This window comes from Schistocerca piceifrons, chromosome 8, assembly GCF_021461385.2.
Source record: "Schistocerca piceifrons isolate TAMUIC-IGC-003096 chromosome 8, iqSchPice1.1, whole genome shotgun sequence".
NCBI classification, from domain to species: Eukaryota; Metazoa; Arthropoda; class Insecta; order Orthoptera; family Acrididae; genus Schistocerca; species Schistocerca piceifrons.
Genome location: NC_060145.1, coordinates 385,327,729 through 385,342,312, shown reverse-complemented (window position 1 = coordinate 385,342,312; position 14,584 = coordinate 385,327,729). Strand labels below are relative to the sequence as shown.

General features: G+C 40.1%; 1 protein-coding gene across 1 annotated transcript in view; it reads left to right on the top strand.

Annotated features, from left to right (window-relative positions):
- The window catches only part of LOC124712368, a 69,810-nt gene that overhangs the window by 23,983 nt on the left and 31,243 nt on the right, over positions 1–14,584 (top strand). The window contains exon 3 of the mRNA XM_047242663.1: positions 11,102–11,464. Within this exon, the coding sequence (XP_047098619.1) occupies positions 11,102–11,464 (363 nt within the window). The remainder of the gene's footprint in view (positions 1–11,101; positions 11,465–14,584) is intronic.

The following is a 14,584-nucleotide window of genomic DNA, read 5'->3' as shown; positions in this document are numbered from 1 at the left end:
TCTTAGTTTGCACCTCACCCAAATGGGTATTTAATTCAGCCGTAATTTCTTTATGCAGATCTGTTTTGATTGTGCCTAGCTGTGTTTTTAATGATTCGCTTACAGCATCTAATCGGGCGTTAACAGTCTCATTTTGTGTTTTTATAGTCTCATTTTGTGTTTTTACTGATTCGCTTACAGCATCTAATCGGGCGTTAACAGTCTCATTTTGTGTTTTTATAGTCTCATTTACTGCGTCAAACTGTTGTTTCAGCATTTCCATTAACGCATCGAGGTCATTTGTAGCTGCAGCGGGAAGAATTTGGACTTTAGGGTCACTTTCCCCTGTTACAGACATGGTTAGTTCAGTTTCCACACGGGAACCTACCGTTCGCGATCGTAAAGGGTATGGAATACTATTAACGTCTTCACTCCCGTCTCCTGTTGTCACCTGTCTCTGTTTACTATCTGCCATTTTCGTTAGTAAATCACGTGCTACGCAAGGCTTTCGTCGTTTGTCAGTGACGTGGTGAGTCCGCTAAGAGCACCACTCTCGCGTGAGCAACAAATGAAATTCTATCTGGCAAGAAGACAAGATGGAACCTAACCGTTTCAGACAAATGAATGAAGATGCTCTTCACTGCAAATTGCGCACACTATCCACCATGTTGAGAATGTAATACAGCTATACTAACAATGGGGAGAAATAATTTCTATTATCAGACTACGAATAATTTTACTTTGAAAGATAAAATAAAGCAGATTTTCTATAGCGGGAAGGAGATAGAAAGGATGTGGATCGACTTGGAAAAGCAACGTTGCTACTGAAGCACTACACTGCGTATGCAAAATTCTGACTTACTTTTTGATGGCTTGGTTTGCACTAGGTTGTCTCAGCAAATTCGCGTCTCTTTTCTTTTCTTTTCTCTCGGTAATTAAACTGCATTATTGACCGTTATTCTCACAGAGAGACGATGTGTACATGAAACGACAGAACATTTATTAACACAAGCACATAGAAAATTTTCCAAGAATTTGAACTAATTTTTGGTCAAGTCCCTGTTCGGGCGCCAAGTGTGATGTTGCAAAATAGAAGTGATGTTGCTATTCAATGGAAAGTTGGAAATTGAGATTTAGTTTACTGTTTTTTCAATCACAGTTGGCGTAAGAATCATGGATTGACCATTGTCATAAAATATTGCATTATGAGATGTGATTAGTTTTTACTTGCAGTTTCGCGTGGCTTGAGGCAGTCACAACTAGCGTGCTATTGATTAAGAAGTTGCGTTATCGTCTTTCTAATTACTTCATGATCGTAGATACGATCATACCCGGTTGTGAAGTTATTGTTATGATAAAAAAATTTCCTAAGGGACCAGAAAGTTCTTAAGGGCGCAAAAACAACTGTAACATCACACAAAAGAGAAACTCAATATTAAAGCTGATGCAAGAAGACGATAAAACAGTTTTCTTTTTATCAAGGTAACACGCACATTGGACTGCTGATCTTGGAGTCTGTAATATTAGCAAAATGCATAATTAAAATGAAAATAATACTGAGGAGATAATAGAAATGAGCACTGCTAAATGATTCAGTATTCCCAGAACAAATATTTATTATAACTAAAACATATATCGTACCTTAAGCTTAATACAACAATGACGGTAGATTTTTATGTCCGTATCATGTCCATTTAGCGCTCTTTTATATAGCCATTGTCTTCTTTGAGTCGCTCGTGCGTCGTCACGGTAAGTTATAACAGTTCTTTACACTTCACTCAACTCAGACATACACGTTTTTATACATTTAGTAAAAATTAGATCAGACTGCCACAAATCTGCGTCCGTCTTACTTCAGAAAAACAGTACAAGTCTTTTTAGCGCTCAAGGCTTCATTTGTTCCCCAGTGAACAAAATAGTTAAGGATCGCATATCTGCCCGTATTTTTCTGTTTATATTGCCGCCCAAAGACGACGAATTACATTATCTAGAAAATTCCACCGTCGCCATGCGACGCCTTATTATATATTAATCATTCTTTATAAACAAGTATTTGCCTTCTGGCTGAATTTGCTGTTTTAATTAAGCCAAAAATAGCGAATATCACAAGGGCTGCTCAAAATTGCTAGAGAGTGGCTGGTGGATCCTGACGTGAGGCAACCCATCTCCTTGTGCACCTCAGATATGCTCTACGGGCCTCAGATTGGGAGAGGGAGCAGGTCACGCCATGGTGGAGCATTTTCCGATTCCAAGAAAACACCAACCACCTGTGGTCTTCGAGGTCAAGCATTATCGTCCATCTATACGAAGTCGGTGGCCACAGCATCTCGCAAGAACCGTACATGAGGTCCTAAGATCTCGTCACGATACTTGATGGCAGTTAAACCTTGCGGGTTCACCCGTACAATTTCGTGAAGAGGTGTACGCGTGGTTAACATAATCCCTGCCCACATCAGTCCGTCTCTTTCCAGAAAGTGTGAGTTCCGAAATCGTGTTCCACGTTCCCTCCAGATGCGAATCCGTCGTGAAGCACTCTCGAGACCAAATGGGGACTCATCTTGTAACCTCCCACTCACTTATCGACCTTAATGACAGTGAAAAATTAAACCGCAAGCACCTAATGGAATTTTGGGAAAAGCAATCGTCACCGAAGTTAATTTGTCGGTACAGAGGGAGGAAAGGGTTACATCTAAATGAAAGGAAAAATGCAAATGAAATCGGTGTAAATTAATTTTGAGGAAAGGGTAAAATTAATAAAGAAAGTAAATAAGCGGTCGTTACGTTAAAAATTAATTGGCGTTAATTGGATATTTGAGATTTGGAGAAAATTACGGTCGCCAGTCCTATGGACAACTACTATAATTACTGAAAATGAAAGATTAATGCACATATAATTAGCACTAAAAGCGTGGCAACTGAAGGTTGACACGTGTTGTGTCAGAAGTAATAAATTTCGCTACACTCTGACTTAATTTAGCAAAAGAATTAATAAAACCGGAAAATTTAGTGACTGAAATTAATAGTGAACGTTGTTTCTGAAGTACATCGAAATTCAGTAAAATAAGGTTAGTCTTGGGCTACCTCAACAATCATTTAAAAAGCTACTTGAATCTACGCAATTTAGAAATAAGATATTTAACTTTGAACCTGAATTAAATGATTCTGAACAATTAACAATAGTAAAATTTAGTACGTACCAAGCTGAGCTGCAGTCACAGGTAAGCTAAAATATGGTAACAAAACTCGCACTCTTAATTTGTGCTTGTGTAATCTAAATATTGTAGCCAACTATGAATACTTTATCTGAACTTTGAAATTAAAGCAGTGAAATGGAATGATATTACTTTAATGCTGGCGTTTGAATTTCAACGACACTCGGGTTCATTTCGGAAAAGGAAGGGACCTTGCTTGGTAATGCAATTGGGACAATGAGCACCAATGTTCATGCTAAGTTGCTGTAATTTTAGTTATGCAAATGGAACAGTTTGAATAGCTGGGGTCTACCATACAGTTCTAAAACCTTACGTGCTTCCAGTCTTCCTTGTTGGTTGATTGAAGGTTTGAAGCCGTCTTGAAATTAAAGCAGTGAAATGGAATGATATTACTTTAATGCTGGCGTTTGAATTTCAACGACACTCGGGTTCATTTCGGAAAAGGAAGGGACCTTGCTTGGTAATGCAATTGGGACAATGAGCACCAATGTTCATGCTAAGTTGCTGTAATTTTAGTTATGCAAATGGAACAGTTTGAATAGCTGGGGTCTACCATACAGTTCTAAAACCTTACGTGCTTCCAGTCTTCCTTGTTGGTTGATTGAAGGTTTGAAGCCGTCGATGGAGGATGTGGCGACAGTCACTCATTGACGGCCGTCGCTGTTGCAGAAGCTGGATGTCGGCGCATCTCTTTCTCGACATGGTCACCAGGCGAAACGGGCTCTTGATGTGCGCCAGCTAATGCTTCCCGTCCGCGACACCGTGTCAGAAACTATCTAAGCAAGTCGAGCGCAATTACATGCTGCCAAACACCGGAAGCGCGTCAACTCGCGGGAGCGTCACTCGACACACCTGCTCCACCGCCCTACTCCCGACAGACCCCTCTCTGGCCGCGCTCCATGCGGCAGAGTTGACACTACCAAAGATCCTAAACACTTTGGTTCTCCACACGACCTATCGATGTAATCGTTCGATAGCATAGTTTTCCCTAGGCCAGACCCAGCTTAAAAATACAAATAATATTTACAAAACAAACCAATTATACGTCGACATATATATATATATATATATATATATATATATATATATATATACAAATAGCAAAATAATTACAATATATAAAGACACAGAAATGTCATATCTTCAGGTAACAAAATAAGGAAAAAATTTATAGTACAATAGATGGAAATAGGAGGATATGCATTTCCAGCGTTACAATCTGTGAAAAGAACATTGGCCCCCTGTTCGACCGTCCGGCGGTATGCCGGCAAATCCACTGTAGATTTTCCCTTCTGTGAAGCCGCGTCAGAAGTACACAAACAGCAGATCTCCGACAATAAAGACCACTCTGCCGAAGCCTTCTGTACACCGTTTGTCTCGATACCACAAGGCCAGTCGATGTTCTGGGGTCAGACGCCAGTTGCAGTGCACTACTGAGGCGGTACAGCCATGCACTTACAACCAAATAACGGTCCTCTCTTTCTGATCTCACAAATAGTCGATCCTGCCCTGGTCTTCGGGATACAGCTTCGGTCTCTATAAGCTGTCGCCGCATCCGAGAAAGGAAAGCCATTGGGACACATCAGTTTGCTGCACTCCTGCTTCCATTCTTCATATGGCTCTCCACGGCCGAGAGTCTGGTAGGCGTCTTCTCTGTGCCATACTGCACCATCTGTGACTGTGTACACAGCAGTTGTGGATGAGGGATTACCCTACGAACACTACTCCGTTTGATAAATGCCCTGGCGATATTGTTGGCGTGGTTTTCCGTTGACCGGAGTGCCACCTCCCGCCCAGAACATAATCGTATGGACACCTCTTGTCAGTTTGCATGATTATATCGTGAATTAGACACAGAATGGGGAAATAGCGGTTTGTTGCTTTAACTTTGTATACCAGTGTATTTTAGTCATTAGTCTGCTGACTGTTTCAAGCGTTCCGTGAGGAATTCCTCTCCTGACCTAACCTCTTCACCTCAGACTTTCTTCTATTTTTGTACTATGAGCTGATTACAATACTAGTGTCATCGACAAAAATTACTAATTCTGATTCTGACTGTTGCATATTAGGTGGAAGATCGTTCACATGTGTGAGGAAAAGTAGTGGACCTAAGACTGGACCTTTGGGAAGCCCGAACATGATTTCTGCCTAGACAGAATTATGTCACTAGACTGTACTGGTTGAATTACCCATTGGTTAGATGTGACATTATCCACTGCTTGGCTATATTATCAATCCCATAAAACTTCAGTTTATCTAAGAGAATACCATGATTCACAAAGAAAATACCATCCGATTTTTTTTTAATACGTAATGCTTGTAAAATTTGGCGAATGAATATGTAAATGTCATTCTCAGTAGAGAAACTCTTCTGAAACTCAGATGTGATTTACTGAGGGTATTATTGCCACAAAGGTGAGACTCTGTTCTAGAATACATCACCTTCTCAAAAATTTTAGAAAATGATGTCAGCGGTGAAACAGGTCGGCAGTTGTTGACATCTCTCTTATTATTTTTCTTAAAGAGGGGTTTAACAACGGCATATTTCTGTCGCTCTCGAAAATCTTTTGAGTTACTGATGCATTACTTATTTCAGATAAGACTGAGCTTATTATATTGGAGCATTCAATTGAAGTCATAACGTCAGAAAATGAGTCCGTGATCATATTTTTGGCACTTTATTTTACAGGTTCGTCTTCATCACATAAATTTTTACATTTCACTATGACCGGTTTCGGCTACTGCCATCTTCAGATCATAAAATATTCTGACGTGGTATCAACGTCAAACTAAACATGTAGGTACGTAGTACGTGCTATATCCTACATGTTTAGTTTGACATTAATACCACATCAGAATATTTTATGATCTGAAGATGGCAGTAGCCGAAACCGGACATAGTGAAATGTAAAAATTTATGTGATCAAGATAGTAAGTGCTATGTACCTACATGTTTAGTTTGACGTTAATAAATCAGAATATTTTATGATCTTAAGGTGGCATTAGCCGAAACCGGTCATAGCGAAATGTAAAATAAAATATTGGAACAAATCTTTAGTAATCTATCGGAAATACCATCAAAACCAGATGACCTTTTATTTTTTAGAGGATACATAATGTTCTTAAATTCAGGAGAAGACACTGGTGATTAATTCATAAGACTTAATTTTAGAGAGTTACTTTTTCAACATACTTCTGTGATTGTTTGCTTCAGCTGTTTGTCCCTACGCTTTCTACTACATTTCAAATATGATTATTATATATATTCTCGACCTTTGACTCATCATTTATAACCCTTCCATTTAGTTCAGCACTGATGTTACACTGTGCTGAGGCTGTTACCCTGTCTCTCGTTTCATTACATTCCATATAGCCTCAAGTGTGTGTCGGAATTAGTGATTTCTGATAAATAGCAGGAAAAAATAGCATTTTAGATCAACAATGAAGTGTTTAATGTTTATTATTTAATTGTACAATTGTTATACAAAACATGATCGATTGAATTGATTAGGTAACAAAAATTACACGAATGAAACGCGTTTCAATACTCAACACGATTTATTAACATCACAATGAAAATCCGAATTCTTTTTAAAAGAGGTTTAAAAATTGTTCAAATGGCTCTGAGCACTATGGGAAAACATCTATGGTCATCAGTCCCCTAGAACTTAGAACTACTTAAACCTAACTAACCTAAGGACACCACACAACACCCAGTCATCACGAAAAGAGGTTTATGTCGATACAGACATCTGTGTTTCAGATTTAAAAATAAAATATTGTAACTACAAGCAAACATGATTGTTAGACATGATAACATAAGGAACGTAAAAAAGAGAAAAAATGTTTTACTTATATTTAATTTAAATAAAAAAGTTGCCGACATCGTCTCCTTATATACTTATATGCTTTTATGATAACGTATCTGTTATAACATATATACTTATATGAAAATCCTGTAGGAATTAAAATACATGGAGAAGAAATAAAAACTTTGAGGATCGCCGATGACACTGTAATTCTGTCAGAGACAGCAAAGGACTTGGAAGAGCAGTTGAACGGAATGGACAGTGTCTTGAAACTAGTATATAAGATGAACATCAACAGAACCAAAACAAGGATAATGGAATGTAGTAGAATTAAATCGGGTGATGCTGCGGGAATTAGATTATGAAATGAGAGGCTTAAAGTAGTAAATGAGTTTTGCTATTTGGGGAGCAAAATAACTGAGGATGGTCGAAGTAGAGAGGATATAAAATGTAGACTGGCAATGGAAAGGAAAACGTTTCTGAAGAAGGTAAATTTGTTAACATAGAGTATAGATTTAAGTGTCAGGAAGTCGTTTCTGAAAGTATTTGTATGGAGTGTAGCCATCTATGAAAGTGAAACGTGGACGATAAATAGTTTGGACAAGAAGAGAATAGAAGCTTTCGAAATGTGGTGCTACAGAAGAATGCTGAAGATTAGATGGGTAGATCACATAACTAATGAGGAGGTATTGAAAAGAATTGGAGAGAAGAGAAATTTGTGGCACAACTTGACTAGGAGAAGGTACCGGTCAGTGGGGCATATTCTGAGGCATCAAGGGATCACCAATTTGGTATTGGAGGGCAGCGTGGTGGGGTAAAAATCGTAGAGGGTGACCAAGAGATAAATACACTAAACAGATTCAGAAGGATGTAGGTTGCAGTAGGTACTGGGAGATGAAGAAGCTTGCACAGGATAAAGTAGCATGGAGAGCTGCATCAAACCAGTCTCAGGACTGAAGACCACAACAACAACAACAACATGAAAATCCTTTTCACGTGTTCCATGTGCTCAAGAATACGCTTCTGTCTTCAGAAAGTAGATAAAATTTTATGGGCCCTTGTTTGGATGGAATGAGTTGCGAAAGAAATATTATTACTGCAAATCGAAGTACTATAATCCTGTTAACTATTCTTCTACAAGACTTGGCGATTTTCCTAAGTGCTGAACCATGACTTTGACCAGGCTCCACTGGGAATTTCAAGGCAGCAAGCGCAAGGTTTGGGAGGTGATAGTTGGCTTAGTACATATCAGCTACTTACAGAAAATTTTTCCGAATAAACCCATATGAATTAATTTGTCTACTTCTTGTCACCGATAACTGCACAGGAATTACTTTAGTAGATATCATGTAAGAAATTCTAGCTATTTACCTATTAAACAGATTGATCCCAATAACTGGAGAACTAACTGGTGATCATCAACGCGATTTCCGAAGAAACAGATCCATCATTTATTCACTCTACGGCAAATAACAGAGAATGCGCGGGGTTTCAGTGCAGATGCCCACATATTATTTTTAGATTTCAAAAAGGCTTACGGCAGCATATACCGGCAGAGAATCCTAAATATAATGAGCGAATCTGAAATTATCATAAAAGCTAATCAGATTAGTTAAAACATGTAAAGATGAAACGCCATGTCGTACAAAGACAGCCACAAGAGAAATTGGATTGAGAGAAGGGGACTACATTTCACCTATTTTATTTAACCTCGTCTTAGGGAAGATCGATATAGAATTTACTGAAACTAATCCATAACGGATCCAATTTCAGGGTATGAACGTCACTAAACATGCAGATGACGTAGCATTAATAAGTATTTCCAAAACAGAATGTATCAGAATGATGCAGACTTATTACAAACTCATTGAGAAAACAGGATTACTGTTAATGAATAAAAAGCAGAATATCTGGTCATAACTGAGTAAAGTCAAAGTGATACACTTTTGATGGATGTGCTTTCAAGACATTTGACAGCTTTAAGTACTTAGTGAGTCCCTTTAGTAACAACGGTAGAAAAGATATAGAAAGAGACACCTATGTAGCAACAGCGTGAAAAATAGCTTTTTGTTTTATCAAAATCTGAATTAGTACTAACTTCAAAATCTGCTTCTATCAATCGACTAGTATACTGGTAACATTATACCAATGAGCAGCAGTAATATTTAGAAAGAAAGATAAAGAAAAACTGTTAATATTCAAAAGAAAAATACTAACAAAATTTCTTAGACCGACGTATGATGAAGACAACATGGAGCGGAGAATAAGAAAAAATGAAGAATTAAGAGGGCTGTACAATTACCGTAACATCATCGAAGTGCTAAACAAGAGCAAGAAAGACGGAAAGTAGACCATGTAAAATAGCGTTGTGCACGACACTATATAGAACGAGAGGGAGAGGCAGATCCAGAATTAGGCGGCAATATAACATTCCAGAGAACACTGTTAGGATGGACATCAACACGGAGTGAACAAACAGTGCACTCGACAGAAAGAAATGGAAGAGACTCTTAGAGCAGGCGTATGGTCGATAAGGCCCTTGTCACATGTAAAGTCTTTTACATTTGACCTCAGTCCTGAACTTAGATTTTACATTTTTGATCGACGTATTGTCTTGGGAAAAAACAATGCTGACGAACCAAACTTAAGGGATTGGTGTGATTCATCAAAATTGTAGAACATGTTGCAAGCGAATACTATTTCTGTTATGAAATAACTGAAATGTACACTACTCAGAAAATTTAACACCAAACACATAAAAATAATGAAAACAATGCCGATGGAATCTGAAAATGTAGTTCGTTTACAGTCCACGATCGCTGTCGTTCTACCTGTCTGAGCCAGCGAGGATTGTCCACGGACCAGTAATGCATGTTCCGTAGATTCACTGCCCCGTGGTTTGTGAAACCCGCTTCATCGGTAAACAGGCAGAACTGCAACGCATTCTCTGTTAATGCCCATTGACAAAATTGCACTCGATGATTAAAGTCATCACCATGTAATTGCTGATGTAGCGACACATGAAACGGGTGAAAGCGGTGACGATGCAGTATGCGCATGACACTACTTTGACTCAGTCCACCGGCTCTCGCAATGTCCCTTGTACTCATGTGTGGATTCATGGCAACAGCAGCTAACACACTAACTGCACCCGCTTCTCCTGTGACGGGCCTGTTACGGACCCGTTTGCGTGCTACGGCCATACCTGTTGCATACAGTTGGCGGTAGATGTTTTGCAATGTGCGGCTCGTTGGATGCCCTCTGTCCGGATACCGTTCTGCATACACCCTGCAGGCTTCAGCTGCATTTCGTCGACACTCGCCATAGATGAGTATCATATCCGCCTTTTCAGAGTTCGAATACACCCTGGTCACAGTTCCTACAACACTACACTATCACAGACGTCTGGTAACACGGTCTACTACAGTTGGTCTGCGTGCGGAGACGAATGCAGAATAACAATAGCAGCAAGCGCTACATGCGGACACTGCGACAGCTAGACCAAACCACAACAGTGCACTACAGCCACACTCGTAAACACGGTCGTCATCGTAAACATGTCCCTGCAGATGCTGCTCGCCGACCGTGGCCCGTGTCGGAGGTTTCAAGCGTCAACTCTAGTTTACAATATCTCCGGATGTAATTAACATTTTACAATGCAACAAACGGCACTAATTACGTATTTGTTTATATGTTCAGATGCGCTAACAAAACTAACGTGGTTCCATTTAAAAAAACTATGAGTAGAAAACCGCGACCGAAGTGAACTATGAATCACTCGCTCCGTTCATCTTGATGAACCGTTCCTTTGGACCCGTTAGTTCGCGAACGGCCCATCTCTCATATATACTACAACGAACTGCAGCGAGTTTAATTTACTCCCTGAGATACAAAAACAATAAAATTTGGATGAAGCATACATGCTACGTGATAACTAAGGAGGTTAAAAGAGGTCCTACATTACAGTATTAAAACTAAGACTTTTTTTAAACTTTGCATTTATGTGGTGCGGTCCCCCAGGTGGAGTGGCCTCCTAGTTTGCAGTTTAGATATGCAGCAATATTACGATCAGCAATTGTAGACAGTGTTTTGGTTTTACAGGTGACGTACAGAATCAACACAGCGTACTGGCTGCTGGCTCCCATTGTCAGGAACATAATGGCTGCAATATCCAAGAATACTTCCTCCATCAGCAGAGATATTCCCGTTCCTATATGGCTGCCGTTCGATGCTCGAGCCTCACCGGTCTATGAGATACTGTACAGCCTTGAACTGGCTTTTGGATTTGCTATGTCTGAGACTACAGTGCTCATCGACGGCTCCCTGATAGCCTTGATACTGCAAGTGGCCGCCGAACTGGCGGTCCTGAATGACAATCTCGCAGCTGGCGTTACTCCAACTCTAAAGCAGTCACCAAGTGGTGTTACCATCACTGAAAGTATAGTCCAGGACTCATATGTCCAGGTACTGCCGAAATCATCGCCGTTCTTGGTTGATGGAGCCTTTTCTGATTTCCTGCACAGCAGAAGTTCCACAGTCTCGGAAGCCGAAATATATCAACGGCTGATTGGGAATATTCAGCACCACCAGACCATTATAAGGTAAGTAATTAATTAGTATCTTACGTTTAGATACTTTCAGTAAATGCTACTATGAACGGAAACATGCTAGTCGAAGAAATCGGTTCATCAACGAAGGTATTCCGTTATTATTCATCTGCGCCACAACTGAAATTTTCCAACAGAACGAGATTCAAATGCAGGAACTGGACTACACCACATATGAAGGGGTATCAACAACCATGGTAATCCAATCCGTCCTTGACTCCTGACCGTCATAATCAGTGATTAAACTCTTGGTGGTTTCTTAGGCCTCAAATCTGACGTTCTTCTCCTTTCTTCCTTGGTCATAGAACGCCCCTTCTCCCATGTTTCGGAATTCTGTATTCGCTACTCATCCATTATAGTCTCATGTCCTTTTCGCCGCAAAGTGTGGCTGCGCGGTTAGAGGCGCCATGTCACGGATTGCGCGACCCCTCCCGCCGGAAGTTCGAGTCCTCCCTCGGGCATGTGTGTGTGTGTGTGTTGTTCTTAGCATAAGTTAGCTTAAGTAGCGTGTAAGTCTAGGGATCGATGACCTCAGCAGTTTGGTCCGTTAGGAATTCACACACATCTGAACATTTTTTTATCCCTTTCGCTTCTTTCTGTATCTTACTTTTTCTTCTTCTTTAAGATCCCATCTGAGGCTTTTATTTCTCTTCATAAGCAGTGATGTACGATTAAAGAATTATAAATGAAAAATTGTCGATGTTCTACAGTATTATTTCGACAAATGGTTTTCCGTTTACAAGGCCATCATCAGACTTTCATTGACTATCGTCTTCAATGAGGGTACAGTACTGATGAACAACATCAAAAAAGATATCACACATGAAGAGTGAGGTGCAAACACCAGTGACATCTATACAATTTGAATGTAGAACCCCAGCTGTCTGAACGCCCCAGCCAAAGATGCTCTATTTCGTTTCTTGCCTAATTACAACATGGTTGCCACGAAATGTCACGAGAGCGTTCAATGAAAATACTTTTTGGTTCTGCTTCCACATCAGCCTATTACATCGGATGTTTTTTTTTTAAGTTCAAATCCAGGAATAAGTAGCAATTCTTTATCACGTACAGACAGACGGAAATTTGTTTGCCTAGTCATAATATGGCTAACTATGCAGATCATAAGAATCTGTAGGCGCGCCCCTTGCTTTGAGATCAGAGTTCTACATCCAATAAGTATAGGGATCCCTGGCAAACAAAGAGTGAATGATATCTTTGACAGTGTAATAGTGACATACTCCAAAACTTTAAACAGTAAATAAATATATAGGGAACAAACCAGAAAAACATTGACACTATATAATCTTTCACAGTGTAAGGGTCATGCTCAAATGATAATGTTTCTTCCTACTTTATTCCCTTTATATTTATTAACTGATTAACTTTAAGGTATTGAATTACGTTATCATTACATTGTCAAAACTGAAATTGAGTCTATGTTTTCAGCTTACTCCATATGCACACGAGTGCAGGAAAGGTTATGCTGACGTTCTTCTTTGGCCAAGAAGGCCCCCTTCTGATTCACTTCCTGCAGGACGGGACAACAGTGAATGCTCAGCGTTACTTGCAAACCTTGACCACCCTTCGCCAAGCGATGAAATCAAAACGACCAGGAAATCTCACCCTGGGGTCATTCCATTCTACTCCACGACTATGCAAAGCCCCATACGGCCAACACAGTCGCGGCACTCTTGCAGAAATTCAAACGGGAGGTTCTCGGTCACCCTCCATACAGTCCGGAGCTCACTCCCTGTGATTACGCCATTTTTGGTCCCCGTAAAAAGGCGCTGAGCGGCAAACGATTCACGTCGGACGACGTCGTCCAGCTGTACATGCGGATCTGGTTCACATTGCAGGCCCGGGAATATTATGAGACAGTCATCCACCGCCTTCTGTCACAGTGGGACAAGTGTTTCAATAGCCAGGGTCAATACTTCTAACATACAGGTAATGGTTTCTGTAATATGCCTCCGGCTCGTTTTTTTTTTTTTAACGCCTCTTATCCATTTCCTTTGAGGTTTGTCGCTGCAAAAGAAGTGGAAAAATCCAGTAGATGCTTTTGTGAAAGAATATCGGAAAATCAGCAGTTTAAAAAGTGAAACTTTACTAGATGTACGTTTTTACTGAGTTTAACGAAAGCGATATTGGCCTGATGTATTCGACGATGTCCTTTGACTACACTGTCTAAAGGATCGTTGTAAGAAGTACCAAATTAAGATCAACCTGAAGATGGCTAAATAAGGCGAAACGCGTAGTTGAAAAATAAACTAAAATTGCAACCAAGACTGTTTTTAACCAATATTGTTAAGCACTGGTTTGCTGTACGCCACAGATGGATTGCAGGAATTTCGAAAATGTTTTTCTTATTAATCTATGTGCTTGATTATATGAAACTTCATGATATTAAAATATTGAAATCAAATAGTAATAATATTCTCTGATCGTTACCAGCAGCTTTTCTTCAGTGTCTATTCACGAGTGCGTTTGGTATCATTCCAGTTATCGTTCCTCTAATTTTGGAAAGTAGTTCGTCGAAGGAAGACGTTCACATTCTGATGTCATTAAAAAAATATCCTCATAGTTTCTTACTCCTTGTAGAAGGCGATACAAACTCATTGGTATTTCTTTTCTGCAGGGAAGGATAGCGCCCAGTATATGTCTTTTCTGCTTCTGCAATGTCTTTCCTTCTTCAAACGACGCCCACCGCACCTTCCGCAGGCACTTTCCTTTTAGGTTACTACTTACAATAACTAGAACAAAAAAAAAAAAATCCGTCCGTCGGTGGTATTTCGTTCGAAACAACTGAGACGGCAAGCAATGCAACGGGACCTGCAGAGTAGAGGGACAGACCAAGTCCACGCACCGCGGCTGTCGGCGGTCGTCTGCAGAGCAGCCCGCAGAAATGGCAGAACCACGTTCCGCACATTGTTCCCGGTTGGCGGACCAGTACGTTGTTCCCACCAATGACCCCCGCCAC